This window comes from Aedes albopictus, chromosome 1 (assembly GCF_035046485.1).
Source record: "Aedes albopictus strain Foshan chromosome 1, AalbF5, whole genome shotgun sequence".
Lineage (NCBI taxonomy): Eukaryota > Metazoa > Arthropoda > Insecta > Diptera > Culicidae > Aedes > Aedes albopictus.
The window spans coordinates 161,691,019-161,718,535 of NC_085136.1; the positions used below are offsets into that span (position 1 = coordinate 161,691,019).

Below are 27,517 nucleotides of genomic sequence, written 5' to 3' on the forward strand. Positions count from 1 at the left end.
TTCCCCGGGATTGCGCCGAAAGGTTTTCTTAAAGTCTTCCCTCAAAAGTTTGACAACTTCCAAAGGAGGCGGAGGAAATTTAAAAAGTCCGAAGAAGCAGGTCTCTGATGGTGCAGTTCCATGCTGCAGCAAGGACCTTGAACCTCCGCCTCCAACTGTTAAGTATACTTCAAAAAGAAATACTCGACAAGGTGGCAAGAGAAAAGCCACAAAAGCTCCTCGAATTTCAGCAAAACCTATCAAGCCCAATCGAGGACTGTTCACTTTTAGGGCCCTTGTAGATCGCTTATATGATGCCCTCGGACTTTCCGATTCCTTCAGAGGCATACTAGACATTTTTCTCAAAGCAGTAGAAGAGTATCTTCGGAATTTGACACAATCATGGCCCCTCCTTGCTTCGATCATATCTTTTGATGGATAATTCATCAACCGAGGTTCAAGATATGATCACTGTGCTACAGTGGAACTGTCATAGTTTAAAACCTAAATAAGACCTGTTTAAATTTTTGGTTCACAACTCAGATTGTGATATATTTGCACTTTGTGAAACATGGCTTTCTTCTGAAGACGAACTCAATTTCCACGATTTTAACATTATTCGCCAGGAGGAGCTTCCGTTTACATTCCGCCAAGAATTTCAATTAACCGCCGTCATCTTTGGAATGCGGTTTCTGCACTATCACATCCAGTATTAATTGTGGGTGATATGAACGCACATGGTACAGGGTGGGGCGAACCATATGACGATAATAGAGCGGTCATTTTCTATGATTTGTGCGACGATTTCAATTTGAACATTTTAAATACAGGTGAAGTGACACGTATTGCATCTGACGGCAAAGAAAGTCGTCTTGACCTATCACTGGGATCAAGTTCACTATCATTCGATTGCTTGTGGAAGGTAATCGAGGATCCTCATGGTAGTGATCACTTACCCATTATAACCACCATAAAGCATAATAGTGAAAGGCCAGACCATCCAATTCAGGTTCCTTTTGACCTCACAAGGAATATCGATTGGCAAAAGTATGCAGAAGCGGTATCTTTTGGCATCGAATCATTCAATCCCCTCCCACCTTTGGATGAGTATCGATTCTTGTCAAAAACGACGTGTTCCAAGTGCAACCTTCAAAAGAAGACCAGCCACACTAGGCTGGGATGATGATTGCACCCAGTTGTATCTTAAAAAATCTGATGCTTTCAAAACTTTTCGTAGGCACGGTACCTCAGATCTTTATCAAGAGTACGCAAAGCTCGAAAGACAGCTGAGAAACCTGCTGAAAGCGAAGAAGCGTAGTTATTGGCGGCACTTCATTGAGGGTCTCTCAAGAGAAACTTCAATGACAACGCTTTGGAGAGTGACTCGCAACATGCGAAACCGCTCTTCTTCTAATGAGAGTGACGAATACTCCAACCGTTGGATATTCAGCTTCGCGAAAAAGGTCTGCCCAGACTCAGTCCCAGCACAACCGATTTCTTGGGAAACATCCTCAAGAGACGGTTCTCTGGACAGACCCTTCACTATGCTGGAATTTTCTATGGCTCTTCTTTCTTCAAACAATTCCGCTCCGGGAAGCGATATGATCAAGTTCAATCTTCTTAAGAATCTCCCAGATATCGCGAAAAGACGATTACTGGACCTGTTCAACACATTTATGGAGAACAACATTGTTCCGCCAGAATGGAGACAGGTCAAAGTAATAGCTATTCAAAAGCCTGGTAAACCAGCGTCTGATCATAATTCATACCACCCAATTGCTATGTTATCATGTTTAAGGAAATTGTTGGAAAAAATGATCCTATCGCGACTCGACCATTGGGTTGAATCGAATAATTTGCTTTCAAATACACAGTTCGGGTTTCGCAAGGGCAAAGGAACAAACGATTGTCTAGCGTTGCTTTCAACAGATATTCAACTGGCCTATGCGGAAAAGGAGCAACTGGCTTCAGTTTTCTTTGATATTAAGGGCGCCTTTGATTCAGTTTCCATAGATATATTGTCAGAAAAACTGCACAATAGTGGACTTCCAGGAATTTTAAATAATTTCTTGTATAATTTGTTGTCAGAAAAACATATGAGCTTCAATCTCGGACAACTGGCAATTTCCAGAATTAGCTACATGGGCCTACCCCAAGGCTCATGTTTAAGTCCCTTGCTTTATAACTTTTACGTGAAAGACATTGATAGTTGCTTGGAAGGGCAATGCACGCTACGACAACTTGCGGATGATGCTGTGGTTTCTCTAAAAGGCCCACATGCAGAAATGTTGCAAAGACCATTGCAAAATTCTCTAAATAATCTGTCAACCTGGGCAAGAGATTTGGGGATCGAGTTTGCTCCGCAAAAAACTCAATTGGTTGTGAATGAGTGTAATCAGTTTCGTACCTTTTAATTCCGCCCTATGTTTCTTATCCTTTGACAGATACGCGTATTTCGACTACCACTTGTAATCTTCCTCAGTGTCAGTTATCCACTGTGTGGATGAAGTGAAGTGGATAACTTACACTGAGGAAGATTACAAGTGGTAGTCGAAATACGCGTATCTGTCAAAGGATAAGCAACATAGGGCGGAATTAAAAGGTACGAAACTGATTACACTCATTCATAGAGGGTATTCTGCTTAGAGGGTTCGAAAAGTCGGTACAAGATCAATTGGTTGTGTTTTCTAAAAAGCGGAACCCAGCCCAACTGAAACTTAATCTTTTGGGAATAGAAATCGACCAGTATTTGACTTCGAAATACCTTGGGGTCTGGTTTGATTCAAAAGGCACTTGGGGTACCCAAATCAAGTATTTGGTGCAAAAATGTCAACAAAGGATCAATTTTCTACGCACAATTACCGGTACATGGTGGGGTGCTTACCCGGAAGACCTCATAAAACTTTACAAAACGACTATTCTCTCTGTTATTGAGTATGGCTCTTTCTGCTTCCACTCAGCAGCAAACTGTCACCTAATAAAGCTGGAACGAATTCAATACCGTTGTTTGCGTATTGCCCTCGGCTGTATGCACTCAACGGATAATGCGAGCCTGGAGGTCCTGGCAGGGGTGAAACCCCTCCAGAACCGATTCTGGGAGCTCTCGCTAAGGTTACTTATCAAGTGTGGAGTGAGCAACACACTTGTTATTGAAAACTTCGAAGAAATGCTCAGTCTGAACACGCAGTCAAAACTCATGAGAATCTATCTTTTCTACATGTCATCTGATATAAGCCTCACAGGTTATAATCCTCCTCGTGTACACTTCACCAATGACAGTTCCTCTGTTAAATACGATCTGGCCATGAAACAAGCTGTTCAGGGAATACCAGATCAACTTCGGTGTATATCTATTTCTCGCATTTTTAACGAAAAGTACCAAAATGTCAATTCCTGTAAGAGATTCTTCACTGATGGGTCCCGCATCAATGGGCCTACTGGCTTCGGTGTTTTCAATGAAAATTCCACCGCCTTCCGAAAACTTCAAGAACCTTGTTCTGTTTATGTTGCAGAGCTGGCAGCAATCGACTTCGCTTTGGGGATGATTTCCAACATGCCCGTAGACCATTTCTTCATCTTCTCGGATAGTCTTAGTTCTATTGAGGCACTCCGGTCGATGAAACCTGTAAGGCATGCATCTTACTTTCTTACAAAAATAAGAGAGCAGATGTGTGCACTGGTCGAAAGATCATACAAGATTACCTTTGTATGGGTCCCCTCTCATTGCTCAATTTATGGCAATGAGAAGGCGGATTCTCTCGCAAAGGTGGGCGCACAGGAAGGCGAGATCTATGATAGAAGAATTTCACATGATGAATTTTTCCATTTAGTTCGCCAGAGTTCTCTTCAAAGTTGGCAACATGATTGGCGAGATGACCAACTGGGACGGTGGTTACATTCGATTATTCCTAAAGTTTCTTTGCGAGCGTGGCATTACGGTTTGGACGTAGGTCGAGACTTTATTCGCGTAATGTCAAGACTTATGTCAAACCACTACTCGCTAGGCGCACACTTGCATAGAATAAAGCTCGCGCTCAACAATATTTGCACTAAGTGCGGTTCCGGTTATGATGACATCGACCACGTAGTTTGGCAATGCCCGGATAATGACGCCTCCAGAGCACTACTATTGGATACCCTTGAAGCCCGAGGTAGACAACCCTTTGTTCCAATAAGGGATGTGTTGGGAACCCGCGATCTCCCCTATATGCAATCCATTTATTAATTTCTCCGCTCATCTGGTATAAGAGTTTAATTCGCTAGTGTTTGCTTCTCCAGTTTTTTCTTTGCTTTGTCCTCCTCGTGTTGCTGTCCGTTCATCTGATATAAAAGTTTAATTCGCTTGTGTTTTCTTCTCTAGTTTTTTTTTTCTCTGTTTTGTCCTCCTCGTGTTACCGAGCTGCTCCTGGCCATCCGGAAGACCAAGCCCTTCAACAAGCTGGTTCCAACACCACAAGGCACCGAACACGTTAGCAAAATGCGATTACCACCCGGATGAGCTGCAGTAAACCTTCGGTCCAGTCCTCACCCTGTCCATCCTGCAAAATGTGACCTTCTAACCTCGAGCTGCCACGAGTACCCTGGCATCCACCCATCACTAACAAACATGATTGAAAAGTTATTATCTTGTACATAGTATATTATTAAGTGCAAAAAGAGATCTTTGGCTCCGTAAAGCGTTATACGCGATTGAGCCCCAAATAAATGAACTAGATGAAAAAAAAAATGCCCAGGCACGCGTGGATGTCAAATTAGCTGACGATAGTGCATGTCCCAGACAACCAGTAATCGTAAAAAATGTTGCATAAATAAGATGATAAAGTGGAAGCCATATGCGTGCATACCTCCATTTAGGCGCATGTAAAATGTACGCATATTGCCTCCACTTTAACATCTTATTCAACATCTCATACAATCACTGGGTGACTGTGGTTACACAGCTAAACCTAAGCTACTGTGGGGCCGCACAACAGTTGTGGCAGACAGTCTCGGAGTCATGCACAGTAGCGGCCCCTAACTGCATCCCTGCCGACAACGGAAATTGGATAGCAGATAAGACTAAGGTACACCGGGGCAAGTTAAAACGGGTGGGGCAAGATGAAACACGAAGTTTTGAAATAGATTTCAAAACAATTTGGGAATTCTTTCTTCGCTAAAAGATTGTTTGAATCAAAAACTATGTGTTACGGCAATCAAACTGTTTATCATCATTGGAAAACATAATGTTAACCCGCTGTTTCATCTTGCCCCACCCGTTTCAACTTGCCCCGGTGTACCTTAAGCTAGCGGCGGTCTGTACAACCGGTCAGTTTTCCAGTCCGGGAAATAATTTCCACGTTGAACCAGGGCTGCGCAATAGCGAAGGTCAACGGGGTGTACTATTGCAGTTGTTATGCCCTCCCAGATGACTGATAGATCAGTTCTCGTCCGTGCTAGATCCATGCTATCAAGCGTGGTTATCGATAGAAATTTCAACGCCTGGGCGGTCAAACAAGGTAGCCGCCCAACTAACGCGAGAAGTTGGGCTCTATTCAAAGCTATGGCTAGACTGAACGAGGATGTATACAGACCTATTTGTCTTTTGGACACCACCGGGAAACTGTTGAACCAGATCATTCTGCCGAGACTGGCCGTCTATACCGAGAGGCCAGCAGATTCTGTGATCTCGGATAATCAGTTCTGCTTCCGGAAGAGTAAATCGACCATGGACGCTATTAGAGCTGTGACCAAAATAGCCGAGATAGCACTCCAAAAGAAGCGAAGGTGAATCTGCTGTTGTACGATTGTCACGCTAGACCTCTGAAGAACACGTTTTACAGTATCAGCTAAAGGCGCCTTCGATTGCTCCATACATTACCTAGCAGTTCTGGATTGCTCATGCCCGATACTGGAGTGCCACTTGAGAGGCTTTACGTTTTGTCGAACTATGGAATCTTGTCATGTAAGAGCATAATCAACCATGTGCCAAATACGTTGTCAAAGGCTACATTGTGATTCTACGTTTGTGTCAAAAAATAAAAATAGTTCACCACTGGACTATCGCTCTAGTTTTCAAGAGTGCGAAAACGTAAATAAAAGTGCGCGATTGCAACAAAATCAACTCGGTATGTTCAGAGCACTTATTCAGCATAAAGCTTTTATTACTGTTTTCGCACTTATGAAGACTGAGTGCGCAGTCCAGTGTTGAACTAAATGCGCAATTTTTTTTTATTTTTTTTACACATTAAGATTGCAACACTTCAGAATGGTTCCGCACGATACATTTTCCATGACGTAAAATAACTTCCGTCTTGTTTTTCCTCCTTCCACCGAACCTAGGCGCTTTCGAACAGAGGGCATGCCCGATGAGTCATCATTTAGCGTGATGGCTTTCAACGTCGTCGGAAATGGGGGAATCATTTGAAGAAGACATGCGCTTGAAACATGTTTTTACATGATTTTATCAATCTTACTGCTGGAGGTTGTATGACTATCTTGAATATTTGCTTATTTGGACCTAAAGAATGTTAAAAAATAATCAAAAGATTTCTCTAACAATCGATATTTTGATCAGTTAAAATTCTTTACACTTGGTAGTTTGTGCATATCAGCTCTACCATTTGTTACTGGTTTACAGCTTTTTTGTAGTCCTAGAGTTTCAAATCATAATTACTTTGCGAAGCCTTGTCAAAAACATTCGTAGAATGAAATACGAGTTCGTTGCACTCTAAGACGAACCCAGCATCCAGAAGATTGTCAAAGCCGGAAGGATACGATAAGCAGAGTATGTTGCAAGAGTGATAGATAGCATCAATGCAAAGATTGTGTTCGTTTTGGATTGAGAATATTTAAAAATTGTCAAGTTTTTTTTTATCTGAATTAACGAGATTTTTAGCCCTAGGCTTTAGTTCATCTCGGGAGCCACGGCGTACTTCCCTTCCGAAGGAAGAACTCATATTTTGAGAGTTTGTCGGCAGGGGATTCGATCCCAGGTCTTTGGCGTGATAGTCATGTGTTTAAACCGTGACAGGTTAGCCCAACTCAACGGTAATCACATCAATGAATCATCAGTTCATTTCACGGGAGATAATAATCCGTGGGGTGAAAGAAATTGAAAATAATATCCCAGCAGCATCTTCTAACTATAAGCACCCTGCCACATCAATCGCGTAAACGCGCGCTATATGTACCTACCTACCTATCGAGGTACGTATAGTATTCAGTCTCGCCCGCGGAGCCTCACCGTCTTTCAAATCTCTGGTTGATGCCGGATTGATGCGCACAACCGCAAACGTAAATAAAACAATCAGCCAGTGCCATACACCATGGGAGTAAATCGGCCTTGTACGCTTCGACTGAGATATGAAAATGCCTTCATGCTCATCGAGAAGTATACTTATACGATTAGTGCCCAATGGATGGATGCGCTTTTTGTGAGGGTATAGGAGAACATCATTTTATGTATATTTATCATTCGCCTATGGCAGATGAGCTACGACTGCGATGCGAGGGGATTATATAAACTTGATAAACGATTTACTAGTTGAATGTGAGGAGAAGATGGAAGACGATTCTGGTGATGCGTCAAATTTTAAGACCTGCTATCATCCGAGTTACTGAGGCTGAGCAACCTTGGTCTGGTACTGCCGTGCCGCCACGGCGAACAAAATTTATGAACCGTATAAATTAACGTTCCTCAAATCGTTCATGTCACTATTTATAAACATCCTAAAGGCAGAGACAGTCTTGAACCTGGCACTAACATGCACGCGGAAAAGGGAGAAATCATGCAGTTACCCACATACCAAGAGTAGTCCCCTGCCAGACCATAATATGCTCTAGCTAGGTTGGTTGGATAAACTTGGTTGCTCTTATGGAGTGCGTGCAATAAAAATGGATTTCAACCATGACGACAAACGCCCAACAAGGCCAGGATGAGCAGCAGGTTGGGTATAGGAAAAACTGGAGAAAACAAGGCCACTCGAAACGGACCTCCGGTGGTGGTTTATTTTTTTCTCATTAAATTCCACTACTGTGTGAGGCACGGTGAGCAGTAAATCTGTATGCACTTGGAAACTTCAGAAGGTTCAAAGTATTCAGCATAGATTATCCTGTAGGTAATAACGATGGACGACTCACATACTACATATCAAATCAATATAAAATGAGAAGATATATATAGACTGGTAATTACCCAAGTTACATTTGGATGACCAATTACTCTTGTACATGTTTTGAAACCCTTCATAACACCTAATAAATATATTTTATTTTGGATTTATGATGGTTTTAACAACCTCTTCTAGTCTTTTTGACTAGAAAATGTTGTTGGGTAGGATCCACTACAACAAAGCAATAGGGCCCTAAAGCCTTGTCTAGATTCTTGGTTTGAAATCTCAAAACATCGTCCAAAAGTACATATTCAAGCATTCTTTGCTGTTTCAATTGGTTGTTGTTGAAAATGTTATATCATTATATGTTCTTGTGTCCTACCTTTAAACAGATATATTGTGAGTGATTTTTTTACCCTGTGCGTATCTGCCGATCGAGTCTCTTTCTAAACAATTTCCTATTAAACCTTGCGAACCTGTCCAGTGTTTCTTCGGGAAAAGTGTCTGCCAGCGTCGTGAGTGGTTTTCCAGAATCTACTATGATGGAACTGCCTCAGCTTCGGTAACAAATAGAAGAGGTGTGGTTCCAAATTCAGCTGTTTTTCGTGTCCCACGGCTCGCTTCTGCACGATTCCGCTTCAGTGCAAGTATCCGCTACTTCAGCCATCCAAACATGTACAGTCTGATTAACCGTGTCATCGAATCCCGGTACTTCAACGGATTCATTGATTCAACAACTTCCCGCCCTTCCCCTTACCAATCTGTGAATGCATCGAGTTCCCGTCAAGTCAGCATGGCAGTCCAAACTGCATGTACCTACCGTGACATTACAGGAAACGATTGTTCTCAACATCGTCGATGATCACGGCATCACGGACAAGGCACGAGTGCAGGCATCGGATCATACGCAGAAGATTAGTAGTGCCGCTACTGCAAACATCAAGTCGGAAGATCGAACGATTTCGATGACACTGCAGTCGTAGTCTCAACTACCAGAAATGCTAGTAGACATCTTGGCATGGAAATTTTCAAACGTGTAGCTAGCATATCCCTAGTTCAGTGTTCCCGGTACTGTTGACCTCGTCATCGGTAGTGAAACCGATACTAAGAACTCCACACGGGACAGAAGATTTATTTTGGTGTTCTTCCGTGGATAGTCGAAACTAATGCATTTCACGTTTCTGCCGTTGATGATCGACTGGAAGCCGCAAGTCCTGGGAAACAATTCCATCAGGACCAATTTGATCGTCCGAAGAACACCGCTGTAAAGAGCGGTACAAGCAACGACAACCCGCGATGCGACAACAAGGTAAATCGTTCGCCCTCCAAAGACCGATCATTCTGAAAAGGTTCTGGGAGTATCCAGGTCAATTGCCGATAGACGCTTTCTGAACGCCGTCTTGAAAACGATTCTGCAATCAAGGACACATATGATCGGTTCATGGGCGAGTACTTGCATCTTGGCCACATGCAGAAGGTGACAGATCCAGGTGATGATCGTATTCCACACTGCTTCATTCGCCACCACCCACGTCGTATTCAAGTAATCAGGCACGACCACAAAGCTCAGGGTAGTCTTCGACGCATCATGCAAGACCTCGTCCGGTTAGTTCTTGAACGACACGCTTCTGGTTAGACCGGTTTGTCAACGGGACCTCTTCTCCATCCACTTGAGGTCCCGGACGCGAATCATCATGTGGAGAAGAACCTTCTGGCAAGGTGCGAGTTTATTGTACTTCTTAACGCTTGGACGCAAGATTCTGTGACCATCCCGAAGATCTATCATCAGGATCAGTCTATCCGATCCCATCGGGGCGCATGAACTACAAACATTTACATATGGCACCGCAACGGCACCGTATTTTGCAACGAGAACACTGCAGCAGATTGCCAAGGATCAAGCGGAACTGCATCCCGCTGCCGTCGAACCAGTCGTGGGAGATTTTTACATCAACGAAGCTGCTGTAATTCTCCGACAGCAAGCCACCGTTATGCTTCAATCCACTGGTCTCACCCTAAATAAATGGGCGTCGGACGCTCAGGAAGTGCTGCTGGAAGATCTGGACATTGAACCGCTTCACGGCGTACAGGATGAGCAGGCATTCTTCAAGCTCGGTTTGCTGTCGGATCCGAAGGATGACAACCTTCAATTTGCTCCGACCCCCTCCTACATCCGGCCCTGAGTGTCATATCGATGTTGTTTATTGAGTTCTTTCCTTGTCAAATATTTGACCCTGTGTACTTGAGGCCTTAGAAATTGATCCGTTGTCAGCGGCAAACCGAGTGATATGGCGGCAAATTATTGTTTCAGTTTAACCATGATATGAGGTATGTAATACTAAATAAAGAAATTAAATGTAAACATTTATTGTTTCCAATTCTCCTAACATTCCTCTGTGTAAACTCAGATTTAACATGGACCAGGCTTTAACCAGTCATACAAGTAGGCAGCGTATACAATCAGCACCAACGCAGCAACACCGTGCCGTATCAAACAACGGTATTGCTGAACGGTTAAGCAAATGTACCACCATGGCTCCCTTCGACATCGATAGTAAAATTACGTGCTAAAAAGCCTATCCAATTGCTAAACAAACACTTTGGAATGCCAAATACCCTTACCCTTTCTCTATAGTGACAGCTTTGGTTTGCTGATCGATTGCGTGATCGGGTATGACAAATGCTATTCAAAATGAACTTGGGTACAAGTGTAGTTAGTACGTTTCGTTTGGAATTATGCCCTCTTTAGTACTATCTACCTTTTGACACCTTTCGCGCTTTAATAACAATTAATTTAATTTTGCTAACAACTTTTGTTCGAAAAAAAATGCGCATTAATCAGCACTTTTCTCGGTCGTTTTTTTTTCGGGTAAACGATGTAAGTGACACGACTGCGAATAAACTATGCGCATAAATTCAACCTTCCTCGCAAAAGTCGTTGTGGTCGTAGCCGCGTCTCGTCGCTGTCTTTCGTCAAAAGACGGAGGCGTTAGGTCGCATTTTGGCGGAGAACTTAAAATGTGGCAAGTAGTGCCTCTTACAACTGGTGCAGTTTTTTTGTTTACCCAGCTGAGTACAACTGTTTAACTTTCGACCACAACAGCACACCGGCCGGTTGGGGGCCTGTAGCAGCATGGTGGCAACAGTTTTGCGTCGCAATAAACAAGGTAATTACGTACAATTGAAACAAATTGCCGCCCTTTTTGTACGGCGTGGTTTGTGGATCGCGTGGCCCAAGTGAAAAACTTGTTGAGTTCTGTCGGATCGTTTAACCGCAACATGAATGACTAATAGGGGAGCAACGAGTCGTGTGCAAGTATAGTGGTATATGATATGCATGCGGCGTCGGTGATCAGTATGTCTAGCCGCTATCATAGTTGAATGATTGATGGATGTCATAAAATTAGTCTCGTTTGAGACATAGGTATGTTTCGTGAGACAAGTTGTTGCTGACGTATCTCAAATTTTGATAGCCTTAGGCGAGATGCTCAGAGAGAAATATTTATGAAATTGAGAATGCATTCATCCGAAGCTTATGCAATTGATATTTTTTTAAAGACACTACGCCGTCTTCAGCCAGAGGCTGCACATACTGAACATTACTAACACGAGACATCACACATAACACCCAGTGGCCCAATGGAGAATTTTCCGTTTGACGAAAAGTTTTCCCCGACTGAATCGGGAATCGAACCTGCACTCCATGGCTTACGAAACACCTAGACGACTCTTTACTAGACGTGTGCGCCGCCGCGCCGCGCCACGCCGATGAGAAATCGGCGTGAATCAGCGTGCGGTTTCCCAAGTCAACAAGAATCAAATATACTATTTTTTAAACGAAGATTGATAAAGGGGTGTTTTACCCATGCACTGGTGGAAAAAAATTATGGTTATGTTGTTTGAAGCCGATCCAGGAAGCATCGGCGTGTCGGCGTGGCAATCGACGGCGTGAAAACCGCACGCCAATAGGCGTATCCCTTCTCAGAAAGGCTACCATCATCAAAACCAGAAAATTTCTGCAGCAGCACATAGCTAGATGTCCACTTGCTGTAATCCAATCATTAGAAAGTAGTTAACTTTGTTCATAATTAGTTAAGAAGCCCCACGCCGATGCACGCCGAGTTCACGCCGGATATTCGGCGCACACGTCTACTCTAAACAAGTGATAGAGATAATAAACACTTAAAAACGACTGTCAGATTACACTGCGGCTTCAGGTATCATTAGGTCGGCTTCAGAGGCACATTCTCCTCCATTTGGGAAATTTGTGCCACTGAGGTTTACTACTAAAAATTTCGATTTTTTTTCCCTATTTTCCTTCGGAGTAATCCTCGTAAGAATTCTGTGAAAATTATATGGAGGAATCTGGTATCTAGAAAATTTCCGAGAGAATTCCTAGGACAAAATCACTTGAGAAATCCCTCAAAGAATTCCGGAAAAAATCCCTGAAGAATTATCTGAAGGAATCCCGGGGTGATTATCAGAAGGAATTCTTGAAAGAATTCAAGAGAAATTCCGGCCTTAATCACTGAAGGAATCCCAGGAGCAATCCATGAAACGATGCTGGAGTAGTCTCTTAACCCTCCAGCAATCGCGTTGTTGTAATTTGTACAACACGTTGAAAAATCTCGCTTTTTGTACTCAACATTTGCGTGGTGCTGGTGAGGGTGGCTAACCGTGCGACTGCAGGAAGGTTAAAGAAATCAACAGGAGTCCTTGAGAGAGTATTGGAGGAATCCAGGAAAGGATCCCAGAAAACACTGGGAACGACCTCAGATACAAATTCTTAAAGAAATCTCGAAAGGATTCCTAAAGAAATCATTAAAGGAAACTCGGAAGGATTCCCTTAAAAATCTCATGAATAATCCCTAGAGGAAATCCGGGGAAAATCACTGGAGGAATTGTGGGAGAAATATCTGCAGGAATGTCTGAAGTAATCCACCGAAACAGTCAGTGATAAAAGGAAACCCAACAGAAATACCTAAAATGAACTCCGGGGCAATCCTTTAAAAAATAACGGAAAGAATCTTGGGAGGAATTCTCTAAAGGAATCCCGGGAGGCCACAATGAAGGAATTCCGGAAGAAATCCCAAAAGAAATCCATGAAAAAAGAATGGGAGAAATCCATAAAAAATCTTTGAGTAATCCATAAAAAAAATATCAAAATAAATCCCTTTGAATATCTGGAAAGAATCCCGAAAGAATCCTGGAAGAGATATTTGAATGAATTTTGGAGGAATCCCTGAAGGAATCTCAAGAGAAATCCCAAAAGAAATCATTGAGGAACAAGGAATGAGGAATTCTAAATAAAATAAACTGGGATAGGAATCCCGGGAGATATCCTTAAAGGCATAATAATATCTAAAGAAAACTAGGGAAGCATAAATGAAGGAATATTGGAAATACTGTCTAGAGGAATCTCAGAGAATATCGCTGTACAAATCCCGAGGAGAAATGTTGCATCGGGAGAAATAAATGAAGGAATTCCGAGAGGAATCTCTGAAAGAATTCAGGGAGGAATGCCTGATGGCATCTCTGGAGTAATCTCTGAAAAAGTCTCTGAAAGAAAGGCAGAGAGGAAGTCCGGGAGGAATCCATAGAAGAATCCTGAGTGTACACCCGACGTACATCCGACTAATGAGTGAAGTCACGCAAATCGAATTAGTCATTAATGTGTCAAAGATAAAGTACATAATGACAAAGGGCACCAAGGATGATGCACAGCGCCCGCCACCTCGAACGTTTATCGACGGTTGAAGAATTCGTGTATTTGAGCTTAGTGGTATCCGCCGACAACAACACCAGTAGAGAAATTCACAGACGCATTGAGGCAGGAAATCGAGCTTACTTTTGACTCCGCAGAACTCAACGAGCGAATAAAGCTCATCGTCACACGAAGTTAACTATCTACAAAACGCTGATTAGACCGGTAGTTTTCAGGGGCCAGAAGCATGGATCCAACGTGCACAGGACCAACGCGCCCTTGGAGTTTTCAAACGGAAAGTGCTGCGTACCATTTACGGCGGAATGCAGATGGAAGACGGGATTTGGAAAAGGCGAATGAATCACGAGCTGCATCAGCTGCTAAGTGAGCCATCTATCGTCCACACCGCGAAAATCGGGAGGCTACGGTCGTCGGGTAACGTCATCAGGATGTCGGATAGCAACCCGACTAAAATGGTTCTCAAGTGTCATCCAACCGGTACAAGAAGACGCGATACACAGCGAGCTAGGAGGGTCGATCAAGTGGCCAGCAGAGGCCACTCAGGCCATAGTCCGACCGGTAAGGTAAGTAAGCCTGTGGAAGGCCTTGTAGGTAGCCTACAAGGTACTGGCGTGGAGCCTCGTAGCCGTGCGGTTAGGGTCACCAAGCTTCTAATCGCACCATGCTATGGGGTGAGGGTTCGATTCCCGCTCCGGGCGATGAAACTTTTCGTGAGGATAGTTTCTTCTCCGTATCTACTGGTGCATGCTCTGTGTGTCCGTTGTCTAGTGTTAAGTTCCATTCATTCCATACTATACCATACTTTATCACGGGCTCCAAACGTACCAGGCTTCCACAACGACAAATGCATACCAGGGAGTCTTCTGCGTGACCAACAGTCCGATAGAATTCCCCTTCCGGAGGCCGAACTGGTTGCATGAGAGACCATATACATCTATACCCTCAGTATACCGCAACAGTTTGTTGAGGATAACCCTCTTGAGCACCTTTTCCGACGTGTCGAGCATCTATATTCGTCTATGCAATCATTTCTGCATAGCAGATCTGAACATTTCGGGAGTCTCGGCAATGGCTACTAAAGGTTTTGAATTCCATCTGGCCTAACCTACGCACGGCAACACTGCTGCTAAGTACAAAAGTGCGGTTCGTATCGGTTCGATTAAATTATAAAATTAGCAGCGAAAAGTGATTTTATAATTCGCGAGTGATTAGTGCACGTAGTTTACGAGTGCCAAGAATTACATTTTTGTACGTAGGACGGTGGACGTTGCGTGAAAAAATTAAATTTATTAGTTTTAACTCCTAGTGAAAATTTGTGATCCGGGAGAAAACAATAATAGATCTCAGTGCGTGAGATAAATAAATGCATGAATGAGATCTCGCATGCAAGTTCGGTTCCCCTCCAAAATAGAGGGAACAAAAAGTGCTTAAAAATCAAATGTGTGGTGATGGCTAGTGTCGTTCGCATATGCGTATGTGAAAAGAATAGCCGACATCCACAATCTACAGCCTATACGGCAACTTGTGCATCAAAAAACCACCGGATCGCAAATTAATTGCAAACGGTTATATTTGGATGCATTCAAATACTCCTTTGTTTTGGCTTGCGAACTGTGAAGTGAGTCTATTATGGGCAAGTGAGATGCAAACACTCACAATATTGCTGGCGTTTTCAACACCGTAAAGGTAGTGCACAATGACTAAGGTAGGGGTGACTGGGGACAAATGCTCCTACATCAGTAAGTAAAGATATTAAAAGTTTTTATTTATTTTTATTGTGTATACGTTTTTTTTTATTTTCTTGACACTACAATTCAATTAAATATATTCTAATTATTCTATACTTTTTTGTTTCATATATTTATTATTAATATTTTTATTTATTTATTTATTTAAATTTTATTGTGTGTGTGTGTGTGTGTGTGTGTGTGTGTGTGTGTGTGTGTGTGTGTGTGTGTGTGTGTGTGTGTGTGTGTGTGTGTGTGTGTGTGTGTGTGTGTGTGTGTGTGTGTGTGTGTGTGTGTGTGTGTGTGTGTGTGTGTGTGTGTGTGTGTGTGTGTGTGTGTGTGTGTGTGTGTGTGTGTGTGTGTGTGTGTGTGTGTGTGTGTGTGTATTATCTTTTTAAGTTAATATAGTAGCAAAAGACCAAAGCAAAGGGCTAAAGTAACTCTAAAAACCTACAAGAAACTAGTGATATCGTGATGATCATTGATCAGTACGTAAAAATCCTAGGATTGAGTGGAGTTAAGAGGACAGAGAACCCTATTATGCTTGGCCAGACTACAAGTTCTGTTGATCTTACGTGTAAAAATCAACAATTATTGGATCCTAACGATCAAAATGCAAACTAAAAATTTACGGTTCATCCAAGTAAATCTTCATCACGCAAAGGGAGCAACAGCTGTACTTTGCAAAAGATTTGCTGAGAGTAAACTGGATATAGCTTTTATCCAGGAACCATGGACGAACAATTGTAGGATAATGGGAATCCATACAGATTCCTCCAAATTAATATATAAAGTAGGGCAGTTACCACCAAGATCTGCAATTTTAGTGAATGGGACTGTGAATGCAGTTCCAATTACACAATTTATTAATCGTGACATTGTTGCAATTATGATGGAAGTACCAACAATCCACGGGAAAACGGAAATTTGTGTAGCTTCGGCATACTTTCCGGGAGATGTGGATGATGTACCCCCACCAGAAGTAGCAGCTTTTGTCTCTTATTGCAGAAAGCTAAATAAAGCTTTCATCATTGGTTGTGATGCAAATGCTCATCATACGATATGGGCTAGCACAGACATTAATAGTAGGGGAGAACACCTCTTAGATTTCATTTCAAGAAATGAAATCGATTTATGTAACAGAGGCGATAAACCTACCTTTACAAATGCTATTAGGCAGGAAGTTTTGGATTTGACATTGTGTAGCCCTACACTCTCGGAAAAAATCAAAAATTGGCATGTGTCAGATGAAATTTCTTTATCTGATCACAAGCATATACTGTTTGAATATGAGGCTGGCTGTCAACTCATAGAAACTACTAGAAATCCCAGGAAGACTAACTGGGATATGTACACCTCAAAACTTTTATCGGGAATGGATAACTTAAATGCCATTCAAAATTCTCGTCATGGGCTTGAAAAAAGCGCTTCGACATTTTCGAGCATAATTAAACAGGCTTTTCATGACAGTTGTGCACCAAAGAAACGCTCTTCAAATAGAGATGTTCCTTGGTGGAATAGTTACTTGCAAAAACTGCGACAGAAAACCCGGAAGTTATTTAACCGGGCTAAAAGAACACAACAGTGGGAACAATACAAAGAGTCCCTCACAATTTATAACAGAGAAATTCGAAGATCGAAGAGGATAAATTGGAGGCACACATGTGAAAACATTGAAAGTACTCCGATTGTTGCTAGATTGCAAAAAGTCCTCGCTAAAGATCATTCTATAGGTCTTGGAACTCTAAAAAAAGAAGATGGTTCTTTTACAAAGAGCTCCGAAGAAATCTTAGAAACAATGATGAAAACACACTTTCCCTGTTCCATTGTTGCTTTCACTGAAGACCAGAATACATCTGTATCGCAAACTGAGGCCAATGAAACCAGGAGATATATTCATGAAGATGATGAATCAACTGTGTTAGAAGGCACCAGGAGTGATGCATGCATTCTGGGCGATCAAATTATTACTGAACAAAAGGTTAAATGGGCAATTGATTCCTTTGAACCCTTCAAAGCGCCGGGTAGGGATGGAATTTTTCCTGTACTACTCCAGAAGGGTAAAGAAATCTTAGCACCTATTTTAACCAAGTTGTTCCGATTAAGCTTATCACTAAGCCATATCCCTACAGCTTGGAGAGAAGTGCGAGTCACTTTTATTCCAAAGGCAAATAGGAAGGATAAATCATCACCAAAATCCTTCAGACCCATAAGTTTATCGTCCATTATGTTGAAAATAATGGAAAAAATACTAGGCGAGTATATCAAATCGTCATATTTAACAAAAAGCCCATTGAGCCAAAATCAATTTGCATATCAAGAGGGCAAATCTTCGGTAATAGCACTTCATAAGCTGGTTACAAAATTGGAAAGATCCTTTGAAGCAAAGGAGATTTCACTTGCTACGTTTCTTGATATTGAAGGAGCGTTCGATAACACATCTTACGATTCAATGAGGAATGCTATGTCAAGACGTGGTTTTGATAGATGCATTGTTGATTGGATTGGAGAAATGTTATCAAAAAGAGAGATATCATCTAACCTTGGCAACTCATTTATTACCGTTAGAGCAGTAAAAGGGTGCCCACAAGGAGGCGTACTATCACCTCTATTGTGGTCTTTGATAGTTGATGATCTTCTAAAAAAACTGGAAGCACAGGGCTTCGAAATAATTGGCTTCGCTGATGACATAGTCATAGTAGTTCGTGGTAAATATGACAATGTTATCACTAACAGAATGCAAACTGCCTTAAATTTAGTCTCCTCGTGGTGCGATAAGGAAGGATTGAACATAAATCCTTCTAAAACCACGATCGTACCATTTACACGACGGAGAAAAATAGCAATTACTAACTTAAAACTGAAAGGAACTCTTTTGGAACTTTCAAATACCGTCAAGTATCTTGGAGTTTATCTTGACAGCAAACTAAATTGGAATTTACATCTTGAGCATGTAGTTGGTAAAGCTACAAGTGCTCTATGGATCAGTAAAAAGACTTTTGGTAAAAAGTGGGGATTGAAACCGAAAATGATCCACTGGATTTATTCGGCAATTGTGAGACCCAGAGTTACCTATGCGTCACTGGTCTGGTGGCCTAAAACAAATGAAAGGTTAGCACAGAAGAAACTAGAAAAACTTCAAAGATTAGCTACTCTTTCAATTACTGGTGCAATGCGAAGTACACCGTCTAAAGCGCTTGACACTTTACTTCACCTACTTCCGCTGCATCAATTTGTTCAATCAGAAGCTGCAAAGAGTGCATTGAAGCTCAAAAGAACTACACAACTCTTTGATGGTGACCTGAGAGGGCATCTTAGTATTCTGAAAACAATTAGTATCGGCTCTCTCGTCGTAAATAATAGTGATTGGATGAGCAAAAGATACAATTTTGAACGCACTTTTGAAGTGATTAATCCAGGGCGAAATCTGTGGACAAATGGTGGCCCAGAACTACACCCAGGATCAATCGTATTTTACACTGATGGTTCAAAATTGAACGATCAAGTAGGGGCAGGCGTGACTGGCCCCGGGATTAACATATCAATTCCTATGGGCAAATGGCCTACAGTTTTTCAAGCTGAAGTCCAGGCGATTTTGGAATGCAGTAATATTTGCTTACGCAGAAACTACAGACATTCAACAATTTGCATGATGTCTGATAGCCAAGCAGCTCTAAATGCTTTGAAATCAGCAACATGCTCTTCTAAACTTGTATGGGAGTGTATTCAGTCACTTCAACAGTTAGCTTGCCGTAATCAGGTGAAGCTATTTTGGGTTCCAGGGCACTGTGGAATTGAAGGAAATGAACAAGCCGATATGTTAGCAAGGCTTGGATCGTCTCATCAATTCATAGGGCCTGAACCATTTTGTGGTGTGTCTGGTTGTTTTCTCAGAATGGAGTTTAAAGCATGGGAACATGAGAAAATAAAATCCAACTGGGGAAACACCACTATTGCGAGGCAGTCGAAACGTTTCATAAAGCCGGACGTTTCAAGTACTCGTAAAATTCTAGAACTTTCTAAAAAAGATCTTAGTTCTTTTACTGGCCTTCTAACAGGTCATTGTCCGAGCCGGTATCATCTGAAGCTAATTGGAAAACTTCAAGATGATGTATGTCGCTTTTGCGGCATAGATACAGAAGACTCGGAGCATTTGTTGTGCCGTTGCCCGGCAATTGCAGCTAAAAGAATTAGGTTCTTCGACAAGGGGCTGATAGAACCCCTTGATGTCTGGAGAACAAACGCCAATGCGGTAGTACAGTTCATCCGAACTGTGGCACCGTGTTGGGATCATGCTTACAGTCAAGGTTTGATTATTGCTAACTCCAATGGTGATACGTCAACTTGACATAGCTAAACAAAACTGGGGCATTTGTCACAATAGATCTAAAAACAGGTCGCAGTGACTTATATACCCAACAAGGAATAAAAAAAAAAAAAAAAAACCTACGCCAAGGGATTTTGCAATCCCCGCCAGTTCCACATTAGTGACATTTCCCTAATGCACAACCCAGCCACCGGCGAAAGAAGATCGTACCAGGCCACCATTCTCGTGAATATAGAAGACTATAGAAGAGGTGCATAACAGCTATTGCTGAAGACCCAGTTGACTTTTACGACCACGAAGCCCTTTTTGATGATGATACCAACTCCTGGACTGGGTACCCGCCGTCTATATTGCCGCCATTTTGGACCTGGTCGAAACCTAAATATCGTTCCCGGTGGGTTCGCGTTATGGTTCCGCTATGATGGCTATATCCGTCCCCTGCTCAGTAGCTGTCTGACACTACAGTTTCTGGGTTACGTCAGTGGCTCAGGCTTAACTGCGTTATCCCACGGTGTACAACATTTAGAAGGTGATACGTTCTGAATAACTGATGTTACATTCCGGATTACTAACGTTTGGTGATGCTGTAGTTAGTATCGTTGATCGAACGAAGTGCAAGAAAAAACATAGCCTACTACCTCGTACTATCTATTATAGATTCGGTAGTTTCCAAACTAATGTCGAATTCGTTTTTGAACGTGGGTTGGAACTGGATCGGAGGAAAATGTGTAAACAAACAACGTCAAACAAACTTTAGTACAAGCGAAACCGAAGTTGGGTTGGGGTTGAAACTGTGATCTGATCTAGTTCCAACCCAGGTTGGAACTGAATCAAAAACGAAAACGACATAAATATTTTTTTTTGATAACACATATTTTTGTTGATGTTGAGTTGTTTATAACATACATCGGAAGTGACGTATATGATAGTGCATCATTGAACGCACACAGCGCATTATACCCGCTACTGAAAAAAAGTGTCGCTAGTCAAAACGTCGCTATTTGGTTTGGTGCTAGCGCCATAATATCATGCAAAAATAGCAATGATGACACAGGTTGTTTACACGCGTTACTGGCCTATCTTGTGAATATTGTATACCGTGCGTTACCCTATTACTATGATTTACCCAATGATTTACCAGCTGGGGTTCTCTTGAAGACCGAGCACTTTGGGCCTCCTGCTGAGTGTTACTTGTTCTCGGATTTTCCAGGACAAGTCCAACACTTGTGCAGCCTTGTGTCTTAAGGCCTTCGCCTCCACATCGCCTACACGGCTTGCTCCTGGCTTGACCTTTGCGTACCAAAGCTTCTGTTTGAAACACCTGAAACAAGCCTCCGGTGGTAACGAGCACGCCGACCAACCGACATGGACGCCGGGCGTTCGCCACCGGTAGCCGAGCCATGGAAACCTGTGTCCCTAACGGAATTTTACGAGCGCAGTGGCCACTAAAACCTCGAACTGTCGCTTCAGGGCCGTGACGAGTTTTTCCGCGTCTTTGATCTCCTCAAGATTTTTACACTGGAAAGTCTCTTCAGCGGGAATCCAGGAAGAGCTTTTACCTCAACTTTCTCGACAAGGAGCATTGTTGAAGTCGCTTATACCGCTTGGCTAAGATTTATTTGCAAGCAAGTCTGCAAGTCTATGGGTAAGGGCTTGTAATTGTGACCATGCGTCTCCATGCGTGTCCATATATAACCTATAATGATAACGCGTGATGATTGTTGATTTACGACAATACCTTACAAGTTTTTATTTACGCGATTTTATACTATGTCACAATATTTCACAAGATTCGCGAACCACTGTAGACAATTTCCTAAATGCATAAATGACGCAACCATTCGTTAAGCAAATGCTATAATTTTGCCATCAAGCACACTTGTACACCAACTGCAGTCTGATTGATTACCGTCGAAAAGCACCGCAAGCCGGTTTGATGTGTTCCTACACATGGAACACATGAGAAATCTCCACCCGAAACTAGCAGGCAGTGCACAGCAAACAAACCCATAAATTTGCAATCAGGTTTGTACCGTCGTCATCGCTACAGAGCCATTCGCTTCTGTATGATATTTTTTGCACCATTAAAAAAGTCTCAATGTCGTTGACGACGACGACGGTTGCCGACAGACCGACAGACAAGAGTGAGGTGAAAAATGACAAAAATGATGTCACGGAATTGGAACATGAAACGCCGCATCACACACACGCGGACTGCAGCAGCGAGCTAGCGAGCGAGCAGTGATAGACGCGGTGGCGGCGGCATCATCGATCAACTACACGCCCCGATGAATGTGTATAATCAATATAAGCTGGGACGTCGTTTAGCGATTTAGCTACCTTCCTGCTTAGATCACTGCTACTGGAGCTGATTTCGTTCCACTTAGACCTCGGAAAAGGCCATGCGGGTTGATGGCATAGGTTCAATTTCCTGTCGGTCGCTCATCGGCGCAGGGCCAGAGACCATTGTGGACCAATTATGTGCTTCGGTGAATCTGGGCCACCAATTAGCCACATTGCTGCTGACCGCGACCGACGACCGTAGACAGAGAGACGGATCCGTCCGGTGTCGATTAGTGGCAGTTGAACGGATGTTGCAAATCGCAGACCATGGTCATGTCAGGTCATGTCTATGTATTTTGCATGAATATGCATCTTGGGCTAGATCTCGGGGCAGCAATTTTGTGTGGAATCCTTATTATTTGCTTTTAATATGTTTAGTACAGTGAAGAGAATTGTCAGACAAAATAGGCACAAAACAAGCAACAAAGAAGACGCGACGGTAACTCTTTATCCCAACTGGTAACAGATAATGACATGATCTAGAAAATTTTTGTTGCAGACAAAACGGAAGCTGAATTTGTTGCGTACTTTTCAACTCGTAAATAATCAATTTACTAATCCAAAATCGAAATTTTTTGATGATCCATATTCAGCAGCGTTGTAGTGTTTACCGACTCGAAGTTACTGCTCAAAATCTCAACGCATGGCTTAAAAATCTCTTAACTCGTGGAGCATGATCTTTGTCCTATTCTGTTCAAGTTGGGACAAACCTATGTCGCATTAGGTAGAATGTCGGACCACAGGTAACACGTGAAGAAAGATAGATAAGCAAAAGAACGTCAGAGCTGTGATTGAGTGAGCGAAAACACGAGGAGCCAAAACCACAGTCCGATATTCGGTTCCCGAGAAGGAAATTCGTGCCTTCTATAATACCCTAAGTAACCAATTATGAAATGTGGTCACGGCTTGTTGTCAAAAGATCGGACGGCGTACCAGCGGGAGAGACTGGCCGTCATCAACTTGGGATGGAACAGCATCTTTAAGAAGTAATCCCTTTCTTCTTCCATTTTGACTCGCTTTTCTAACGCTGGGGCTGAAAAATAGTGAGTCGATAAGGAGAATTTCCGACATAGCTCTGGCCCTCACAAGTTTCTACTCCCTGCTTGCACGGGTAAAGAGATGACAAAGACCTCCAGATAAGAGTTGTGTGCTTGACCGGTAGGGCAGCCTAGACACTGTTGTCCTTCTGACTTCTGCTAGATTGAGGAGGTACGTCCCGAGCGTCTGTTTACCAAGGAGGTGCGGCTCCAACAGCATCTGTTCTGGTATACAGCGGCTGAATATGAAATGCACCTCTAGCTATACCTAGAACACAATTTGGCGTCGGGTCAAATTCTGCTATACTCTGACTTACGAGGTGAACACGCTCCTCACCACCGTGGAGTTGGTTTCCTGCTGATCGCTCACGCTCACGCAGCGCTCATGAAGTGGGAACCTTTTAATAAAAGGATAACTGTAGCCAGATTCAAAACACGGGTTCTTAACCTTACCATGATCCAATGTTACGCGCCAGCCGATGCTGTCGAACTGCAAGACAAAGAGATCTTTTACAGTCAACTGAATGCTGTCGTGGATGAGATTTCAAAAGGTGATATCAATATCCTCCTGGGTGACTTCTACGCGAAGGTTGGTTCCGACAACTCGAACTATCAGCACGTCATGGGACGTAATGGTCTCGATGAAATGAGCGAGACGGTGAGCTGTGTGCAGAGTTTTGTGGCAACAATGCCATGGTGATTGGGGGATAGCTCTTTCCTCATCGACCAGTGTACAAAGTGACATGGGTTTCCCGTGATGGCGTCACGGAAAATCAAATCCATCATATCTGCATCAGTCGAAAATGTAGACGGAGCCTTCTTGATGTGCGGAACGAACGTAGCGCCGACATTGCGTCCGACCAAATCGGCGAGATTCGACTGCGCACTGCTAGGATTCATCGAGAGCAGGATAAAATCGGGCGCCGGTTCAACACACGCCGACTGGAAGACGCTGCGGTGAAAAGATCCTTCGTCGAGGAGCTGGAGAACTATGCTGTGGATATTCCGGAAGGTGGAAGCGGAGAAGATCAATGGATCGACATCAAGAACGTCTTCATCGCCAACGGCAACAATAATTTGAGTGAGCTACGCACTCAGAAAAAGCAGTGGATCACCGTTGACACCTGGAGGAAGATAGAGGAGCGACGAAGGAACGCCAAAGCCGCGGTAGAGCGAGCGAAAACACGAGGAACCAAAGCCGTAGCCCTAGAATGTCGCAAATACCGGTGACAGCTATTGACCGGCCCGGCTCACCCGCATTATCCGTGTCAACACCAAAGCTCCATCATTGCAGGAGATATAAACAGCCATCCGTAGCATGAAATCGAACAGGGCCCGGGGGTCGATCGTATATCAGCCGAGATACTCAAAGCTGACCCTGTAGTATCCGCACAACTGCTGCATCAATTACTCTGCAACATATGGGAAACCGCGACATTTCCGGCCGACTGGATGCAAGACGTCTTAGTAAAGGTACCCAAAAAGGATGACCTGACTGTATTCGATAATTGGCGGGGCAGCATGTTACTGTGTATCTTTCTCAAAGTCCTCTGCAAAGTGATCCTTAATCGGATACAGGAGAAGATTGACGCAACTTTCCGGCGGCAGCAAGCAGGATTCCGTGCCGGACGATCCTGTGTGGACCATATAGTCACGCTCCGTATCATTTTGGAGCAAATCAATGAATTTCAAGAATCTTTCTACCTGGTGTTCATTGATTACGAAAAAGCTTTCGGCTGTCTCAATCATGCAAACATGTGGGAGCCCTCAGGCGCAAGAATGTCTCTGAGAAAATCATCGGACTTATTGAAGCATAGTACCGGGCATTTTCGTGCTGAGTACTGCACAACGGTGTCTTGTTCGATCTCATCCGGGTCGTTGCTGGAGTGATGCAAGGATGTATCCTATCACCGCTACTGTTCCTCATCGTAATCGATGCGATCCTGATGGGTGCGATTGATCGTGAACCAAATGATGGTTTGTTGTGGCAGCCCATTATCATGGAGCACCTAAAGGACTTCGAATTGGCTGATGACGTTGCTGTAATAGCACAACGGCGCTTTGATATGCAGAGTAAGCTCGATGATCTTGCCAATCGCTCCTGCCGATCGTTGAGGTCTCACCATCAACGTCCGCAAGACCAAATCGTTGAATATAATCACGGTCAACCCTTCAAGCTTCACGGTAGCTGGGCAAGCAGTGGAGAATGTTGAAAGCTTCCAATATCTTGGTAGCCAAATGGCAGCCGATGATGGCACCAAGATCGACATAGATGCACGGATTAAGAAGGCAAGAGCTGCCTTTGCGAGTTTAAGAAATGCGTGGAAAAACAATCAGATTAGTCAACGCACCAACATCCGAATTTTCCACTCGAACGTGAAATCTCTGCTGCTGTACGCCAGTGAAACTTGGTGTGTATCAGTGGAGAACACTCATCAGCGGCTGCAGGTATTCACCAACAGATGTTTGTGGTATATAATTCCTGCATGGTGGCCTGGCAATTGGATCTCCAACGAGGTGGGTCGCAGGGGCGGGAACGATATCTGCAAGCAAGCGTTAGATTTGAACCCAGCAGGACATCACAGCAGAGGCAGACCTAGAGGCTCATGGCGGCGCAACCTTTACAACGAAATTAAGCAAGTCGACAGAAATTTGTCCTCGCCACAGGTCAAGGCGATGGCTGACATTCGCCCAGGATGGAGATCTTTCAATTCGGTCCTCTACACTACCGTGGGTGCTCAGGACTGAAAGTATGTAAGTGCTGTACCATATATTTCCCACGAAAGACGTCTGAAGCCACAGAGTCAATTAGTCCTGGAACCGAGCAGTCCAAATGAACTGAATATCGACAACGCCGACGAGGAATGGAACTTGAAGTAGATAACACGCAATCCAGAAAAAGATGAATCATTCTTGGATTGAAGTCAAGGAACCGAAATGGAGGCTGTTGCCAGAGCCTTCTGTGAGGCGATCGGGAAGAAGCACGAAAGGGCTACCACCCATCCATTACAGTGACAACGTGAATATGGCGAAGCCATATGTCCCCGAATCACGTACCATAAAAATTGGAAGGTCCGGAAAGCGAGATCTGGAGGGCTACAATTAACGACGGAAGACCAGTCACCCAAGTCAAGTTGACTGGAATGAAGCGAAGTGCGTACTCCGTCACCTGAAGGGAACCATCCAACACAGACTAGGTACTAGGTGTGGCATCTTCTCAGCTGGAAGTATTCGTTGATGCTGATTGGGCAGCAAATTCCAGCAGCAGAACCGTAAGTCAACATCTGATTGCTTTTTCCACTATTCTGGAGGAATGATCGGATAGAATACAAAAAGCAAGTCAACGTAGCACTCAGTCGCCGAAGCTGAAAACGTAGCTCTGCTAAATTATTCTTTTTGATGATTTGAAGATCGAGACCACATCACATTCTAAATTGTAAACGCCAACCCTTTTATCGGCTTTTCAGTACTATTATGATAGGTATGTGTATGTGAACAACCATCGAGAAGTTAGTAACCCATATCTATAGCATACCACTGTACAATGTATAACATTATAAATGTAGGCAATGGGCGATCAACAAAAGCATAGATTAATATTCCTACTAATTGGTTAACCCAAAACATGGCGACTATTCATCTTGCATCGTCGTATTTGGTTTCAAATGGTATCGAATCGAACTACATAATATCTACTACATCTGAGACATGGGAGTCCAATCGGTAGAGGAGCGATCACTTCGCGATGCTGGCGGTGGCTGCGGCATGGGAGTTCGCTCTGCTGTAAATAAACAAACCTCCAGCCAGCGACCGCGGCGAGTGATTATTTATTTGCTCCTCGTTTTCGAACTTCATCTCGGCCGTGTCGTAATAATCGTTAACCTTATATCAACGGCAATTTATTACGTAAACACTTTGGGTCGATGTCGGGAGTTTAAGTCTTTTCCGAAACACGCACTCCGCGGAACAGCAGCAACCAGTTTACCAGTTCGCTTCGTTGTTGTAGTCGAGTTGACGCTCTGAGTTGCTGTTGGTTGTTGGTGGGATGCGTTCATAATAGTGTCTGCCTGCGATCAACCAACGACGACAAAAACAGCGTTGTCGATGGGTGACTTCGCTACAAGATAGGAAGGCACAGCTTTACTTGGCAACTCCTCCACAAACCCCAACCTCGGCCCACCAGCGTGTTGTGCACCTTAATCGTATTCGAAAGAGAACCCGCCAACAAGTGGAAAATGAATAATAGGAAGATTGAAATTTATGCGTACTGCGCTGCGGTTGCGTAACAT

The 27,517-nt window shown here is 43.3% G+C and overlaps 2 protein-coding genes and 1 long non-coding RNA gene across 5 annotated transcripts in view; 2 read left to right on the forward strand and 1 right to left on the reverse strand.

The window, feature by feature from the left end:
- The window catches only part of LOC109427678 (ras-GEF domain-containing family member 1B), a 167,624-nt gene that overhangs the window by 27,067 nt on the left and 113,040 nt on the right, over positions 1–27,517 (reverse strand). The gene's annotated exons all lie outside the window — the stretch shown is intronic.
- LOC134285238 (uncharacterized) overlaps positions 1–27,517 on the forward strand; it is a 227,301-nt gene that overhangs the window by 7,670 nt on the left and 192,114 nt on the right. The window lies entirely within an intron of this gene.
- LOC134285235 (uncharacterized) lies at positions 2,511–19,943 on the forward strand. Its single transcript, XM_062845685.1, has 2 exons — positions 2,511–5,042; positions 5,262–19,943. The coding sequence occupies exon 1, from the start codon at positions 3,008–3,010 to the stop codon at positions 4,202–4,204; it is 1,197 nt and encodes a 398-aa protein (XP_062701669.1). The 5' UTR covers positions 2,511–3,007; the 3' UTR covers positions 4,205–5,042; positions 5,262–19,943.